This window comes from Trichogramma pretiosum, unplaced genomic scaffold, assembly GCF_000599845.2.
Source record: "Trichogramma pretiosum strain Unisexual culture from Peru unplaced genomic scaffold, Tpre_2.0 scaffold38, whole genome shotgun sequence".
In the NCBI taxonomy this organism is placed as follows: Eukaryota; Metazoa; Arthropoda; class Insecta; order Hymenoptera; family Trichogrammatidae; genus Trichogramma; species Trichogramma pretiosum.
In genome coordinates this window covers 330,353-348,041 of record NW_019641677.1, presented here as the reverse complement: position 1 = coordinate 348,041, position 17,689 = coordinate 330,353, and the positions used below count along the sequence as shown (strand labels likewise).

Genomic DNA, 17,689 nt, shown 5'->3' with positions numbered 1-17,689 from the left:
ACCGTTATGAATTGTCTCTTTGAGGTGTCGTTTAAATTTGAACGATACGTAGGAAAATTAGTACGTCGACCGGCCGCTAGATGGCTTTTTCCTAGTTTTCGAGAAACCCTCGATCAGGAGTTATATCTCGTTGGCTGAAATATTCTACAATTTATCCGCTTTTTTGTGAACTTACGAGCAGCCGTTGGAAAACAGCAGTTACAAGTGAAACTTGGAAGAAATCCCGCACAAAAAAATTGAAATCCAAGTTTATAGTTTAATTGAATTAAAAATTAAACGCCGGCACACATGGTGTACAATAGACACTCAAATATTGTCCAGCAAAATTATGTTAACAAGAGCAGTATAGTAGAAACAGCCTCCTCCGTATGATACGGTGTCCATATTACGACTCGTGCTACGAGCAAATAATACCCAATTTATTATACGTAATTTCGAGGAATTCCTCCTCCCTCGCGCTCGAGCTTTGCTCGCGCATGTGTGCATGCAGTTGTTTGGATGCTGTTGCTGCGCCGCAGCACGTGTGTATACATGGTCGCGCGCACTTATATAGGCATATATATTCGAGCAAATTGAGAGATGCAGTTTTGTACGTGTGTACGTGTACGCGCATGTGAGTATATATAAACGCCAACGTTTATATTTAACTCGCAGATAGGCGTATGTACACGAGCGCGTAATCTCTAATATGCAACGTTCGGAGCGCAATACGCAAAACTAGTGCCGCGTCCAGCGTCGTTTTGTATTTATATAATATGGATGTGTATACGTATTGCTATAGGCAATCCTACAGCACCTGCCTTTTATCCGAAACAAATTTTTCTTTACATTTAATAAAAAGTAAAATTCCAAAATTGCCTGTATACATAGCGTCTGATACTCAGTCAATTTTTATACATTATAATTAAATTAAAATTCAAAGTTCACATGCGAAGTAAGCTCCTCGTACTCATTCCTTGTTTTTATCGTTCGCAGAAATGCTCGGACGACAAAGCCACGTCCATCCGGACGTTCGCGCGCACCGAGCCGCCCGACACTCAGGTCACCAAGTCCGTCATAGCCCTGCTCATCCACTACAACTGGAACAAGTTCAGCATCATCTTCGAGAAGCCGTGGAACACCGTGGCCAAGTCGCTCCAGTCCCAGGCGCACTACAACAATCTCACGGTGAACCACTACGTGCAGATGGTCGACCGGCACATCTGCTGCGAGGAGCGCATGGCCTGCTGCCAGGGCGCCGGCTGGTTCGGCACCATACAGGAGACCAAGAACATGACGCGTAGTGAGTTTTTTGAACGATACATACCTGCGTAGCTAAATTAAAAGCATTATAATGATCGACTTGTTTTTGTTGCGCGCAGTTTACATATTTCTCGGCACGCCGATCTCGCTGATCGAGTTCATGAACGCGATGCAGAATCAGCGGCTGCTCGACGACGGCCAGTACATGGTCATCTACGTCGACATGCTCACGTACACGCCCAAAGAAGCCATGAAGTACTTATGGAGTGAGTACACATGCATTTATCACATTATAATAATCGATATATAATCGACGGAAATGGAAGTTAATGTTGATTTGCCATTCGTGCGAACGCAGAACCTGAACACTACAATCTGCCGGACTGCATGGACCCGAAGGACAAGGACTTTTTGGTGCGAGCCCGCTCGCTCATGGTGGTCGCGGCGACGCCGCCCACCCACAACTACATGGAGTTCACGGAGAAGGTCCGCCACTACACTGCCCAGGAGCCCTTCAACTTTCCCCTGCCCTCGCTCTTTCAGACCAAATTCGAAAAGGTACCTACGCGCAATCAGAGATGAAGCTTGGCTCAATTACATCATAACACAATATGTCTCTTTCAATCCTCAGCACGTGTCCATCTACGCGGCGTACCTGTACGACTCGGTGAAGCTGTACGCCTGGGCGCTCGACCGGCTGCTGCGCGAGAATCCGGACGTCGAGACGGAGAAGATCGTGAAGAACGGCACGTGGATCATCGACACCATCATCAGGAGCCACGTGTACAAGAGCATCAGCGGGGCCATGATCAAGGTCGACAAGAACGGCGACTCCGAGGGCAACTTCTCGGTGTTAGCCCTCAAGCGCGAGCCCCTGCAGATCCTGAACTTTTCGTGCGACTACCAGATGAAGCCCGTGGGCCAGTTCCAGCAGGGCCAGGTGCTGGCTTATCGTCCCGCCGAGGCCATCGACTGGCCGGGCAAGAACAAGCCCGAAGCGGAGCCGGGCTGCGGCTTCTTCAACGAGCACTGCCCCCAGAGCAATTCGCTCTACACGACGACAATCGTCACCATCGCCATGTTCTTCGCCATTCTGCTGACCATAGGCGTGATGATCGTGGCGAGCTATCACTGGCGCTACGAGCAGGAGCTCGCGGGCCTCATGTGGCGCATCGAGCTCGACGACGTGCGCTGCCACGACACCAACAAGCTCCAGCTCAAGGCGAGCAGCGACGCCCAGAAGAAGCTCAAGGCCGGCGGCCCCGGCGGCGGCGGCAGCCATCAGAGCATCAACAGCAGCTGGTCGTTCGAGTCGAGGCTGGGCGAGCAGCTGTTCACCTCGGTGGGCACGTACAAGGGCTTGGTGGTGAGGATACGCAAGTGGAGATTCGACAGGAAGATCGATCTGACCCGCGACACCATGAAGGAGATGCGGGCGCTGCGCGAGATGAGCCACAAGAACATCAACTCGTTCGTCGGGGCCTACCTCGATCCGCATACCGCGGTGCTGCTCACCGAGTACTGCGCCAAGGGCAGCCTTTACGTGAGTATACATCCATAAATATGTAGCTATATATATAGCTCTGTGCCACGAATAATCAACTTTTTTTTTCCTCGTCACAGGACATCATCGAGAACGACGACATCAAGCTGGACGAGATGTTCATCACGTCGCTGATGCACGATCTCATCAAGGGCATGTCGTATCTGCACGCGTCCAACATCTTCGTGTGCCACGGCAATCTCAAGTCGTCCAATTGCCTGGTGACGTCGCGCTGGGTCCTGCAGGTGTCCGACTTCGGTCTGCACGCCTTTCGCTCCGAGGCCATCATGGTGATCGACGAGACCAGCTCCCAGGACCACGTCGTCGAGACCGGCGAGCACGAGCAGTTCCGAAGTGAGTCGCGGAGACAAAAACGAGATAACGATTCGTAAACTATTATAAAGACGAGATTGTAATAAAAAAAAATTTCTAAAACTTTTATAGATTTGTATTGGCGAGCGCCGGAATTGCTGAGGTATCCCGTGCTGGGCGGCACCAAGGAGGGCGACATGTACTCCTTCGCTATCGTGCTGTACGAATTGATGAGCCGCAAGGCGCCCTACACCACCGGCGAAAAGGAGGGTCAAACGCCCAAAGGTGAGTGACATCCGCACGGATTCAGCTGCGATGCACGTCATATACACGGATACTTATATTCTTTCTCGTGTGCTTTCGCGCAGACATTATCTTTCACGTGACGTACGACGCGCTCAACAACAAGCCGCCGTATCGTCCCCAGATCGATCTGATCGACGCCAAGGACTACGAGTGCACCGAGTGGATCAAGCCCATGATCATGGACTGCTGGAACGAGTCGCCCGAGCTCAGGCCCGACTTCAAGAACGTGCGCCAGCGCATGAACAAGAAGAACGGCAAGATGCGCCAGACCCTGATGGACAGGCTGCTCGATCTCATGGAGCAGTACGCCAACAATCTCGAGGAACTCGTGACGGATCGCACCCGATTGCTCGAGAAGGAGAAGGAGAAGACCGAGGATCTGCTGCACAGGATGCTGCCCAAGTGAGTCGTTGATTTGTTTGTTTGCTTTTCGAGTGAGTGAGAGAGATTATTATTAGCGGTCAGACCGCAAATTGTATATAAACTTGCAATTACCATTGGCTAATAAGCGAAATCGAGTTTCGTACATTGTTTCGCGTAATTGAAACGTATCCGCATTGTATAGTAATTCGACTTTAATATTTTCTCTCTCCGCAGACCCGTGGCCTCGGTATTGAAGAGGGGCGAGGACGTGGAGCCCGAGGCCTTCGAGAGCGTAACCATCTACTTTAGCGACATCGTCGGCTTCACCGAGATGTCCGCGTCCAGCACCCCCTTCCAGGTAAATTTTATTTTTATATATGGCCATTATTTTTATATATGGCCTCGAGAAAAGTCTCTCGATCGTCGGACTATGTCTCATCGTTGTACCGTTGTATTACGCACAGGTCGTTACTTTCCTCGACTCCCTGTACTCGGTCTTCGACACCATCACCAAGAAGTACGACGTGTACAAGGTGGAAACGATCGGCGACGCGTACATGGTCGTGAGTATTCGTCTATATTGTAGAATTTTTCAAAAAAATAAAAAATAAAAAAAATATATGATACGTATATTTTTGTTAGGTATCGGGCCTGCCGATCAAGAACGGCAACAATCACGCGGGTGAGATCGCGTCGATGGCGATGGACCTGCTGGAGGCGGCGAAGAAGCACACGATACCCCACAGGCCGAACGAGCCGCTCAGGCTGCGCATCGGAATTCATTCGGGCCCGGTGGTGGCGGGCGTGGTGGGCCTGATCATGCCCAGATACTGTCTGTTCGGCGACACGGTCAACACGGCCTCGCGCATGGAGTCGAACGGCGAGCCGCTCAAGATCCACATAAGCGATCGCTGCAAGGAGAAGCTCGATCTCATCGGCGGCTACGTGACGGAGGAGCGCGGCCTGGTCGAGATGAAGGGCAAGGGCCGAGTGCTGACCTACTGGCTCGTCGGCAAGACCGAGGAGGCGATACAGCCGCGCTTCTACGACGACGACTACTCGGGCATCGGGCCGATCTTCGACAGCGCGCGCAGCCGACAGCAGGCCATGGTGATCAACGGCTCGATAGCCAGCATAATGGGCGCCGGCTCGATGGCCGGGAGTCGTCGGGAATCGGCGGCGCAAGAGTTGGCGCTCATGCTCGGCGAGCGGCCGAACACCAACGCCGCCAACAATCGCAAGCACGAGCCGACGCCGCTCTACTTACCACCCGCTACGATCACTCCTAGCGTGTCCCAGCTCACTCTGCGCTCCGTCGCCGACATTAGCAATCAGCCGAACCTGCCCCTGCAGCAGCAGCAAAACGAGCCGACGGAGAACGACGCGCTGTTACCGCGACAGGAGGCAGAGGCGACGACGCCACCGGATCCGCCGCCCCGGAGTTTCGGAGGATCCTTGGAGATCGTGTACCCCGCCGAGTCGTACGAGTCTCTGCAGCAGCAGCAGCAGCAGCAGCAGGACCACAATCGTCAGCTGCCGCTGCTCAACGGCCTCGAGAACTCGGCGGACGCCGCGGCGGCGGCGGCCTTGAACAGGTTCAGGATGCAGGACGGCGTCAACGGCAACGGGTTGGTTTTTTCATTTCTCCGAGACTCTTTCTTCACTCATCTTTTTCGCTGCGCGCGACATACAGAGTTATTACCATTTAAAATATTTTTTTTTTTTAATTTTTTTTCCATAATTTTTTTTTTTGTATACTCAGCATCGAGCTCGAAGAGCGACGATGACCTCGACGGAACGCGCGAAACAAGAGGTCAAATGCCAGCTAAGCGAAAATAGCTATATATCGACGGAGATGGCCGCATCGTTCGCGCGAAACTTATAAATAAATTTCGCAATGCGTATTTTCCCAGAAGACGCGTTTGACCACAAATCAATTTTGACTAGGCTAATATAGTAATAAGAGAGTCGCTTCTTCTTTTTGTTTACGCATTGCTGGTGAGTTCGTTGGCACGTGAACGGGTGCGAGCTTTCGCGAGATAGATATAAAAGCCGCGCGCGAGATAGGCAAGGCTTCATCGCTAGTCTCGAGTTTGCTCTTGCCGGTCGTGTGTTCCGTACTATACTTATCGCTAATATAAAATTGCGTCGTTTCGCAGACTCTTGACGATCCTGGGCACGCCGGCCAACGGCCACGCGCTGGTCCGCAAGCGCAACCCCGCCTCGCACCACCAGGCGCCGGACTTTCGCAAGAGCGCCATGCTGACGACGGCGCTGGTGGCCTCGTCCACCATACCCTCGTCGCTGGACCACTACCACAAGTACAGGCAGCAGCAGCAGTCGCGCTCGCTCGTCTCCTTCCCGCCGGAGCTCATGCAGCCCGCGGTGCCGCCCAAGCCGGCCAGCCACCAAGCCACGGCTGGCGGCCAAGGTAACCAGTCGGAGCAGGCCTCGCGCAACGTCAGCTGGAAGCTGACGAGCAGCAGCAGGCGCTGCCTGGTGCACTCGCTCGAGAACTGCCAGCGCTGCTGTCCGGCGAACGCGACGACCTCGTCGTCGGCCTCGTCGTCGCCCCGCAACTCCAAGTCCAGCCTCAACAATAATCGAGTCGCAGCGAGCAACGACTCCGGCGGTGCTGGTGCTGGTGCTGGTGGTCGCCGTCGACAAGGTCGCCAGGTCGTACAGGCGACGACGACGACGACTACGCCCAACAACGCCGAGGACGTCGAGGCCGACGCGCTGCTGCTGCTCAGCGACAACAATTGCAGTCTAGTCAAGAAGTGGAAGTCCCTGGACGAGGTGGGCGGTGGCTCGCAGCACGTCGTCAACGAGATCGAGTCCTGCTGCGGCGACGGCGGCGGCGACAACAACGACAACTGCTGCCGAGTCGTCGGCAACAAGCTCGTCACCGGCATGCACCAGGAAGACCAGAGGAAGGAGCCGCAGAGCAACAAGAGCAATTCGCGCTTCGCCTGGTTGAAGCTGTCGAATCTGATCAACGGCAACGGGCTGCGCGGCAGCACGGGCCGCTCCGCGCTGAGCCGAGTCATTCCCGGCTACAGCGACGTTTCTCATCACTCCGAGAGCGAGAGCATGGTCTGACATGGTCTGTGCATATGAATCAAGTGCGTGTATCAATGACGAAAAAGAAGAGGAAATTAATGACGAGAAACCTGTGATAGGCTGATATAAACTTTACGTGTACTAGGAGAGTTAACAAATTTTAACGGAATCACCTTACAAAGTGTAATATATGTAATATTTTATAATGCGATATAGCCTAGATTTATCGCGCGATCGTTAGTCCGTATGGAATATTTAATACTATTTGTTGTTGTTTGAAATGAAAAAAATAACACTTCGAACGAGAAAACGACTGTTTTTCTATATGTTTTATATACGTTTATTTTGTAATAGCAGCTCGACTACACATGTAAATTAAAGTTAATAGAAATCGAAACAAAAAATACAAGAAAAACACATAAACAAGTATACAGCATAACTCGAATTGGTCTGTTTATAAATAATTATGACGATAAGTAAGTGTTATACGTATCGTATAAAAAGCTCTTTACTTGTCGATGGAGTTTTGCGGGAGTGAAAAGAGCCCTTCGTTCCACCGTCTATAGTTTTTATACAGTAAAAAAATTGGCCCCTAGGGTTTTTTTACTTATAAAATTAAGAATGTCGGATCGAAGGATATTTTGTACTGTTATTGTACTATTATTGTCGACGACTCTTGCGGCGACGTATTAAATAGTATAAATTATCGGCTGAATTAAATGAAAACATTTTTATGTAAAAATGACATATTGTTGCGATATTCATGTATTTAACAATATGTTTATTTTTCTACTGTAGTTAAACTATAAATGTTTTTTTCATTCGGTTGAAAAAAAAATAGATGTATAGCTGTGCCTGCGTAATAATATGTGAATAGTTGACGAGATGAGGTTTGACTTACTGAAACAAAAATCAGTATACAAACGATAGTAAGTTTTTTTAGTTTAATGATCCGAATCATTTTTGAACGACGAAAATATATATTTTTACTCAGTCCGACAATGATCAACTAGTCATTTCTTGTACTCGATGAACGACGTATGAGAGCGCAGTAAGAGAAATTGAATATGTTTATTTTTTTTTGGCTATTTCGAATTTTTATGTCTAATCAGGGTATAGTTTTAACGATTTGTCATACTCATTGTTCATAGGAACTGTATGTGAATAATAAGTATGCATGCAAAATACGCGACAAACTTTGCACTACTATGATGCGATAAATCAAAATGTTATCATAGCGATTTTAAATATAATAAAATTGTGAATGTTGATGATGTAAGAGGTAAATTTTGTTGCAGTTTCTATTAAAAACAGGACTTTATTTTTTAGTCATCGAAAGTATGATGAATTATCGTTGCCATGTTTTAGAGTATATGTGCCAATCTCCGTTCCCTTCCTTACTTTTGTATGAGAGAGTTACCACGTATATTTTCACTATTTTATTAATTGCAATTAAAATATTTGCATTGAAATGATGCATATATTATTATTTTACAATATTAATGTAAATGAAAATAACTAAGCGCGAGTTTTGTAATATAATTAGTATAGGCACTTGTATGATACAAAAGATGTACATTTTATAAATACATAATTTTTTGTTGTATTCCCATTGAAGTTTGAAGGGGATAATAAATTTTTTTAAATCTTCGATAGGAACAAATATTGATTCTAACCAAAGTATGTGCACGTGTATAAAATGAAACGACTTATTAATTCTGTTATTAGTACGAACAAATTGAAAAGCATTGGAAACAATAAGTAAATATATAATATATATATGTCTATTCTGTAATTGTTTTATGTATATGTAAAATCGTTTACCTAAACAAAAGTACACAAAAGCAAAATGTATTCACAAATATATTATCTAAAAAATAGACATGCATAGGCGCAACTGTGCATATTTATAATTACTGATGAAAGCAAATAATCCACATGGCTGTGAAAAGTGAAACAGATTGTACCTAAGGTGCTTAGATTGTATCTTTATGTCAATTGTATATAAAAGAATAGTAATATATTACATAAAATTATCATATATATTATTGTAGTAAAAAACGCTATTGCCTTTCATGTAACAGTCAATTAAACTTATACATTTTGAAACAATGTGTTGTTATTCAATGTGCCTTTAAGAATAAATTATTCACTAATCTTGAATATTTGTAATATTTTTATTCAAAAATCTTCGGGAGTTTATATTTATACACATGTACTAATATTTTACATACCTCAAATAAAACAACAATCTTTAACAATGCTAGTAATGTAATAAACTAAATTTTTTAAATTAAATTATTGTTATTCATTATTAGTCTGTTCCATTCATGAATTTTGACATAAAGTCAGTGGGCTTTGGTTCAACGGTATCTTTGAAGTAAAACATAAGAGCTCCCTTATTTTTCCATTTTTCGACTGTTTCTTTCAACTCCATTTGACCCTGGAAGACAATTTTATTAAATAAATAACAGATTCTAAAAATTTTAAATAGAAAATTTTAACTTCTGAGTCATAAGCATATTGATTGATTGATTTACTGACTTTAAATACTGGAAACACTACACATCAAGAAAGTGAATAAAGATAACATTCGTTGCATAGGCTTACCTTGATGACAAGCATGTCAATTACTCTGATGTCTTTGACAGTTCGATGTTTGTTGAATTCTTCTCGTATTTTCATTTTCAAATCGTTAGCATTTTTTGGAATATCATAATCTTGGACTGCAAAAAATAAATAGAAATAAGGATCATAAATAAGAATAATCTCACTGTGTTGCACTATACGCCAACTCAGTTAACATTTGACATTAGTTTTAATCACTGTTGCTTTCAGTTTAGTTTACTAGTTTACTAGTTGATGTAATCTGAAGTTAGAATCTAAAGAATGTATTCTCTTTCAATCAAGTTTCTTGCATGCAGTAAATGAATAATATAAGGATACAAGACAAAAGAAAAAAAAATAAACACAGTAGTTACATAAAGTTTGATTAGTATTGTAGGTTAGGTGGCAAGATTTTCGCGATCGTTCAGGGTAGGAAAAAGGGTACTCACGTATGAATGGCACTTGTCGGATCCACGCCTTGTACAGGCCGAAAACTCGTCTCCTCGCCTCATTTTCGTTTAGTGATAGCAGAGGCTTCACTTGACGAGTGACAATTCGCGCTGGGTTGGACATTTTCAGGTCGCGCAAGCTACTGCGCTCGATCAGAGATTCTTCAGCTGATGTCAGATGTGTATACACACATATATATATCAAAGCAAAATTATGATTATCGTCGCATCGTATTTACTTTTTCGTATAGATACGATTCATAACATACTTGACAGCAGAAGGCAAAATTTTCCTTCATCTCGAAAAGAGACGATAGAATTTCACGGAGGATTTTTTACATACTTTGGGATTTACAACGATTGTTTCATAATTCTCATTTCACACCTTGATACAGAATGACACGCATTCATTCTGTCAGTTATTTGTTTTTGTATTCTATTTTGTCAACAAATTGTTTATGTAAATTTATAAATAATTGACCGTTTTTTATCTATTCCTTCTAACACCATAAAAAAAAAATAAATTAGACAACTGCGAGACTATGCAACGTGCATTTTTCTACTTTAAGCTTCCACTTGTTCAGAACAAATTATCCATCACTTAAATACTACAAAAAAAATGTTAATTTGTGTTGCACTTTATTTTCTTTTTCATTACAGTTAAAGTGGTCTTCATTTGTAAATATTGCAAGTATAAATTATATCGCTACAGAAAAAACTTCAAATTATGGTGGCACCGCATGAACTCCATCTGTAGTGTGGCGCATGTCCACTTCGCAGCGCTGTAGCCGTAGACTCGAACGACTGTTGCGTTTCACGTTCTCCACGTTCTTTCTACATCGAAGTATAAGCCGTCAAGATGGTCGCGGTAAGATTTTTTTTTTTACCAAAGTTTATAACACTTAAGTGTTAACAAATTTATTTATTATACAAAATCGATAATTATGCGCATCTAGTGAGTGCCTTAAATTGTTAAATAATGTTCATTTACGCCTGCGACCGAGTGATGTTGCAAAATATAATGGATACATTTATGAGCGTTTTGCCGCCTGTGTACGACTCGTACACGTGGTTGTTCGACAAATTCGTTAAAAATCGTATTCTGCACATAATTATTGAATATTCTTCGCTATTGTTACTATCTAATTAATTGTGCAACGTGTATACATTCAACACGTTGACTGTGCACCATGCGGTTTCAAAAAAAACCTAACCTATTTGAAGTTATACTTGAAATTCATAAAATGTTGCTATGACCTTTACTAATGAAGATTTATTAATTACAGACCGCCAAGAAAACCGTCGTCCCCAAGGCGGGAGCCAAGAAACAACACCTTCGTGGCAAGGCCCAAAAGAAGAAGGTAGCCTTGAAGTTCACCATCGACTGCACTCACCCAGTCGAAGACAACATCATGGATGTTGCCAATTTTGTAAGTATCTAATACTTTATGAAATCAGTGAAAAATGTTCAAAAAGAACATGATGCACTGACAGTTATGATTAATTATTCTACACTGTTGTCTGGGAACTAATTGTTTTTGTATTTCTTAATAGGAAAAATACCTCCAAGAGAGGATGAAGGTCTATGGCAAGACCAACAACTTTGGCAACAACGTTTCTATTGAAAGACAACGCATGAAGCTGTCCATCAACAGTGACATTGATTTCTCGAAGAGGTAAGTTTCTCATAAAAAGTGAACGGTGAAGCTGCTGAAATAATCGTATTGAATATTTCTCTATGAAATAAGCAGCTAAGCTTCAGAAATGAGATTGTAGAAATAAACTAGAACGATATTTGCACTCACCACGCAAAATTTGTTTTTATAGATACTTGAAGTACTTGACGAAGAAATACTTGAAGAAGAACAAGCTCCGTGACTGGCTCAGAGTTGTGTCCAAAGACAAAGAGACTTACGAGCTCAGATACTTCCAGATTAACAGTCAGGAAGAAGATGAGGAAGAAGATGCCGAATAAGTATCTTTTTCTTATTATTTGCAACAACATCTGTAAATATTTTTCATTAAAAATAAACGGTCAAAATCCAATATTTGGATGTTGCTCATGAAAAAAAAATTAATTTATCATGCAACTTATTTTATCCTGTCAATTAATTGATATTCTAAAAATACTGTAATACATTTTATTATAATAACTTTTAACATCCATTTGATTGTGTCAAAAGCACTATTGTTTGAATACGATCAAGAAAAACATCTCATTATCAACATTTAAAAGAAACATCAGTCCTTTCAATAAACTTGAATGAATTTACATATTGAACATATTGAATAAATACACGATTGCCTATGAAATTATTAAAATTTGATGTAAAAAAGTTCAAATTGCAAAGCGACAATTGGCACTGCTGAACAGTATCGTGCAATTTATTATCGTAAAGTTGGCAGTATCCGTACGATACAGTATCACGAAATATACGCGAGAGATCCATGATTACTCCCCCTCCTTCCTCCCCTCCGCTACTACTGCTGCTGCTGCTGTTCGTGAAACAGCAAAACGGAGCACAGCACACCAACACATAGACGGAGGCCAAGCTATATCCAAGCTCGGGAATTACAGCTATAAAGCGACAACTCGAGTTCGAAACATTATAATAGACACATCGATGTGCTGCGCGTGTGTCATAAGCGGGCAAAAGTTAAAATCATCATCATAATCGTATAGTCAGTCATTCGTCGCAGAGCAGAGGGCTATATACATACACACATCTATATACCCCAAACAAAGCGAGCGAGAAAAATAAAGACAGAGAGAGAGAGAGAGGCGCAGTCGGTTCAGCAGTCGTCGAGTGTGCTCTATAGTGCGAGTGTTGTTAGTTTCTGGTTGTCTGCAGCAGTCTGCTATCGTCTTTCGACGTTATTACACATACACAAACGCACGCATATATCGAGTGAGAGAATTCGCGAAGAACGAAAAAAGCAGTCGGTCGTGCACCACAGCGGAGCACAGACACACGCGTTTTATTATTATTATCATCGTATACGCACAGGCAGGAGTCCAAGAACAAAAGCTTGCTCTGCTCTGCTCTCTGCGGGTGTTGTTGTTTTTGAGAGTGTGTGCGCGTGTTGTTGTTGCATTGTGTGAGAGCTGATCCTCCCGTGTGTGCAGCGTTCGTGACGCACGTCTATCTTTTCTCTTCGAAAGAACGAACAAATAGTAAACAGTAGTTGCAATCATGAAGTTCCAATACAAAGAGGAGCATCCCTTCGAGAAGAGGAAAGCCGAGGGCGAGAAGATACGCAGAAAGTATCCCGACCGAGTGCCCGTAAGTATCCTATATATCCTGTCATCGCTAGAAAAACTAACGTCAGAATTTTCTAAAACGCGGATCCAAACAAAAACAACTTCGAGAAAGTCGGAACGAAAAAAACCCATCGCTTCCTTGTGTGCGTGTGTGTGCGTCGCGAAACGCAATTCGCGTACATACATAAAATAATCCTAAGCTCTGCTTTCACCATCGGTTCGACGTTAATACCAAGCGTCGATGTGTTGTGTGTACGAGTGTCGTGACGAAATCGTAGCTCCGATTTGCGTGACACGCATTAAATTGCGAATTGAAGTAAAAAAGGCAAAATAATAATAACAAGGTTCCACAGCGGAGGTTGTGGATGTGCGCGAAATAGAGAGAGAGAGAGAAAGAGAGAGAGATAGGTAAAACGAAGACGACGACGACGACGACGACGTTGATGTACGTTCGGGCAAGGTCGCCTCTCTCGCTCTCGCGCTTGACGTCGCTCGCTCGCTTATAACTGCGTAGTTGTTGAAGCTCGCCTCTCGTCCGTACGTGTATGTGTGTGTGTGTGTACCGTATATGTGTTGCTGCGAGCGTATGATTGTGTGTAAGGCTGCGAGAGGTATACTATATACATATCGGGGCAGCAATAGCAGTGGCAGCAGAGCGAAAGCAACAACGGAACGCGATAACCACGGTTACGCATTTAGCGATCGCTCTTTGGTCGTCTTTTTATTTCTCCGTATACACCTACATCATCAGCAGCAGCAGCAGCTCTTGACGTCGTTGTAAACATATACACGACAGCAATATGTTGTGTGTGTGTTTGTGTATATATAGGAGTCGCGGAAGAGAGTCCACGCGAGCGAGAGGCCAACATTCATTTATAATATTGATTTCTCGCCCGTGTGTATATACAACAAACCCAGTGTAGCGAGTGGTCCGTGCCACGCACGCACACAATAATAACAAGCTCCGACCGTCTAATAAAACACAGCAGCAGCAGCCGAGCAGTAGCAGCCCTCGAATGTGTACATACACTCATTGCGCACACATATACACACAGAGACTTATCGATGACGAATTTTATAATCATCATGGTCTGCGCTGCTCCGATACATCTCTGTGTATATATCTTATTACTCGTGCGGGGGACATACAGCTGGGCTAAAGTTTAGCCACGCAAAAAGAGAAAGAGGCACGGGGGGCAAAGAAATGAGAAAAACCCAAAAAGGAGAAAAGTTGCGTTGTCGGGCGCGGGGACTACGGACGACGCTTTGTGTCTTTCGGGGCCATGAATATATAATATTTTAAAGCGTGCTTATTTCGAGTTTCGTGACGCCTAGCCCCCGCGTGCGAAGATATCCGAAGGCGATGTACATACGCGCACGCACTTATATTTCATCACACTATCTCACGGTTTTTCTCGCACGCGTACGTGTTTTATAAATAAAAAACGAAGTCAAAAAAAAAAAAAGATGAAATGTGATTTCTCGCGCGACGAACTTGAAACGGCCAAGAATTTCGCAGGTGTACATAGTGCATTCCGCGACATTTAACGATCATGCATATAGTCGCTGCTGCTGCTACTCCGATGTTTTGGCGTCATCAGCTGTGCGAAGAGAGAAAGAGAGAGAGAGATAGATAGAGAGAATTGATCTGGCTGCTGATGCTGTGCTAAGCTACAAGAGCAGCAGCAGCAGCGGCACGTGTTGTTGTTGTTATTATTAAGGCTCTCTGCACCAAACACACGAGAGAAATGAGAATGACGTTTTTTAATACAAGCGCATAAAAACAAGAGAGAGAAAATGGCGACGTGAGCAAGCAGTCGTCGATGCATGTGACTTTATATCCATTTTCGCGATTATACAATGAATAATAATTAGAAGACTCCGCGATGTTGTTGCTTATAACGTACGATTATAGGTGAAACGTTACTAGCGGTAACTAGTTTTCAGACATCTGCTGCGGCGCGCACAATTGTGCGTGTGTGTGTGCAAATATATATAGACGTGCACCTACACTCAGCTGTTGTTATTATACGAAAATAAAAGTTTAGTCACTGCTGCGTCGCGACGCGATATTACCCGCGCACTGCAGCGCTTGTTTTCTTTTTCTATCTCTCTTTCTTATATATATTTCGCCAGTCGCGGAAAATCGACTGTATGCAAAGTAGCTTTTCTGTGTATGTGTATGTATGTATAGGTGTGTGGCACGAGGCACAATAAACGTTACGCGCGCGTTACACGCGATTTCGCGGTACACGTTGAAAGCAAAAAAGAAACAACGAAAATAGCTATCAGGTATATAGAGAGAATTTCGCTCGGTCGGGAAACGTTTTGTTTTTTTTTTCTTTTCGACGAGTCACGTTATATGCGTATCCAATGTATATATAAGACGTCGCGCGACTTTAATTCCGCACAGTCGATATCGCATCTGCATTTGGACGACGACGATCATCGACGCTAACGAATTTTTAATTATCAGCGCTCGAGGAAACAACACGACTCGCGCCTATGATTGCCTGGTAGTAGTAGTATTGCAGCATTTGTAGACGCTGTTTTGCAAGTGCGCGCGAACCGAATCGAGAATTATAATTCGATCGCCGAGTAAGAAGAAGAAGAAGCGAAGTGGCAGAAAAATAAAACGACGGCGACGGCAGTGCGCTGCTGCACATTCGTCGACGTTCAATCTTTAAGCGTAGAGCATGATGACTCGTTTAAAGCGAGAGGCGACTCCTTTCGCGAACAATAAATCCCAACGGCAGCGAGAGAAACGGTGTCATTTAATAATTAATAATAATAATAATAATGTATCGAGCTGTGCCATACCGCAGCTGCAAACTATATTTATATGTATATGAAGTACGATTCCGCGCGTGAGGCACGTTTTACTATCTCTTTTATCTGTCTTTCTCTCTCTCGTATTGAAAGTGCGCATCGACGTGCATTCATGAGGCTTATAATCAGAACGACGCACGCGGCACTGTACAACGTGAACTTGATTATCATTCAAGTTTACGAGGTTTGCATAATGCAAGATGCGCCGTGTGTGTGTGTACGAGTGATTTTCGATTTTTGCACGCTCGCATAGGCAGGTGCATCTTTGACAACAACAAAAAAATTAGCAGTTAGCAAGCTATGACCTAATGTGTGTGTTCTCGACAATCGTACCATGTATACACACACGCGCTACTTACAATGTTCGCAGCAAGTTCAATAACATTCGGATAACGGGAAAACAAAAAATCAATACGTCTCTCTGCTGCTGCTGCTGCTGTGCGCGAGAGAGATGATGATAAACGCACGCGATGCATCAAGCACGCGGCGAGGCACTGATTTATGAATAGCAATAAACTATCTTGTATAAGCACGAGCGCGAGCCGTATCAATGACTCATTAACGAGTGCTTTTGTATATCGTTGATAAGATCGTGTAACAATGCGGCATTAATAATTGCATCGTTTTTGACTCTTTTTTTTTGTTATTCGCTGCTTCTAGGTTATCGTCGAGAAGGCACCGAAGGCCAAAATCAGCGACCTGGACAAACAAAAGTACTTGGTACCGTCCGACCTGACCGTCGGTCAGTTCTACTTTCTCATTCGCAAGCGCATCCACCTGCGCCCCGAGGACGCGCTCTTCTTCTTCGTCAACAACATCATTCCGCCCACCAGCGCGACGATGGGCTCGCTCTATCAGGTGCGATGATTTTCTTTCATTTCCTTCTTTTTATTCAATTTTATACGCAAGTCGATTGAATCGAGCTCTAATCCATTTTATGTTTTTTTCACGCTGCAGGAACACCACGAAGAGGACTTCTTCTTGTACATTGCATACAGCGACGAGAATGTTTACGGACGTTAAATCAAAGTGAAAGAAGAAAGAAAAAATTCATTTTAAATGTATAACAAATCCTCTACACTTATATTCCACGAAAATGATGATGTTTTTTGCGATAAGATTCAACGATTGATAAAAACAATTGTTACAACAGAAAAGTAAAAAAAAAAAAATGAATAAACTGTCAAAGATCTATTATCTACGTATGTGTAGTCTTCATATAGTCGCTTTCGTATAAAAAAATGTGAAATTCATCGAAACGACAAAATGTAGAGAGCAAAAATTTTATTACGTCGGCTGGATGTTGCAAAAATAACTTCTACAATTGTATTATTAGTTCGTCGCTTTTTCTTCTGTTCCAGATGAGATTTAAGCGCCGTAGATTATATCTTTATACAATTTTTCTTTGTACTGGAGTGTTGTAAGCCCTTTAAATCTTTCATTATTTTTTTCGCATTACCAGGATTTTTTTTCGCTATTTAATAACTTGTAAGAAAGAGAAAAGACAATTTTTTGCGTGTGCGTGCAAATGAAACAAAAAAAAAATGTAAGTCGGGTAAATGTATTGCTAATATATGTTTCAATTATTTAACTTACAAAAAAATGTTCAAAAACGATAGTATGTTGAAAAAAAACGAAAAAAAAACAAAACAGCCAAAAGCTCGCGTTACATCTGTATCATTTTAAATGATTTTTATTAATACTAGCTCATCC

At 43.4% G+C, this 17,689-nt stretch overlaps 4 protein-coding genes across 6 annotated transcripts in view; 3 read left to right on the top strand and 1 right to left on the bottom strand.

Annotated features, from left to right (window-relative positions):
• LOC106650698 (receptor-type guanylate cyclase Gyc76C-like) overlaps nt 1-8,938 on the top strand; it is a 99,439-nt gene extending 90,501 nt beyond the window's left edge. For 2 of the 3 annotated variants that reach the window (XM_014368864.1, XM_014368863.1), the window contains 11 exons: nt 976-1,282; nt 1,362-1,508; nt 1,601-1,800; nt 1,874-2,785; nt 2,866-3,139; nt 3,230-3,382; nt 3,466-3,805; nt 4,001-4,124; nt 4,231-4,329; nt 4,409-5,394; nt 5,926-8,938. In XM_014368864.1, the coding sequence (XP_014224350.1) occupies nt 976-1,282; nt 1,362-1,508; nt 1,601-1,800; nt 1,874-2,785; nt 2,866-3,139; nt 3,230-3,382; nt 3,466-3,805; nt 4,001-4,124; nt 4,231-4,329; nt 4,409-5,394; nt 5,926-6,868 (4,485 nt within the window). In that variant the 3' untranslated portion in view covers nt 6,869-8,938. Of the gene's footprint in view, nt 1-975; nt 1,283-1,361; nt 1,509-1,600; nt 1,801-1,873; nt 2,786-2,865; nt 3,140-3,229; nt 3,383-3,465; nt 3,806-4,000; nt 4,125-4,230; nt 4,330-4,408; nt 5,395-5,528; nt 5,765-5,925 lie in introns of all 3 variants that reach the window. The other variant, XR_001339336.2, reaches the window with a different exon arrangement.
• Nucleotides 8,939-9,020: 82 nt separating this feature from the next.
• On the bottom strand, nt 9,021-10,151 carry LOC106650700 (NADH dehydrogenase [ubiquinone] 1 alpha subcomplex subunit 6). Its single transcript, XM_014368867.2, has 3 exons — nt 9,886-10,151; nt 9,440-9,555; nt 9,021-9,272 (listed from the first exon to the last, which is right to left on the bottom strand). The coding sequence occupies exons 1-3, from the start codon at nt 10,007-10,009 to the stop codon at nt 9,144-9,146; spliced, it is 369 nt and encodes a 122-aa protein (XP_014224353.1). The 5' UTR covers nt 10,010-10,151; the 3' UTR covers nt 9,021-9,143.
• A 496-nt stretch (nt 10,152-10,647) lies between these two features.
• LOC106650699 (60S ribosomal protein L22-like) lies at nt 10,648-11,959 on the top strand. Its single transcript, XM_014368865.1, has 4 exons — nt 10,648-10,753; nt 11,172-11,315; nt 11,440-11,561; nt 11,713-11,959. Exons 1-4 carry the CDS (start codon nt 10,745-10,747, stop codon nt 11,858-11,860), a joined length of 423 nt encoding a protein of 140 aa, XP_014224351.1. The 5' UTR covers nt 10,648-10,744; the 3' UTR covers nt 11,861-11,959.
• Nucleotides 11,960-12,416: 457 nt separating this feature from the next.
• On the top strand, nt 12,417-17,148 carry LOC106650706 (gamma-aminobutyric acid receptor-associated protein). The gene is made up of 3 exons (XM_014368874.2): nt 12,417-13,169; nt 16,637-16,834; nt 16,934-17,148. Exons 1-3 carry the CDS (start codon nt 13,080-13,082, stop codon nt 16,997-16,999), a joined length of 354 nt encoding a protein of 117 aa, XP_014224360.1. The 5' UTR covers nt 12,417-13,079; the 3' UTR covers nt 17,000-17,148.
• The last annotated feature ends 541 nt before the right edge of the window (nt 17,149-17,689 follow it).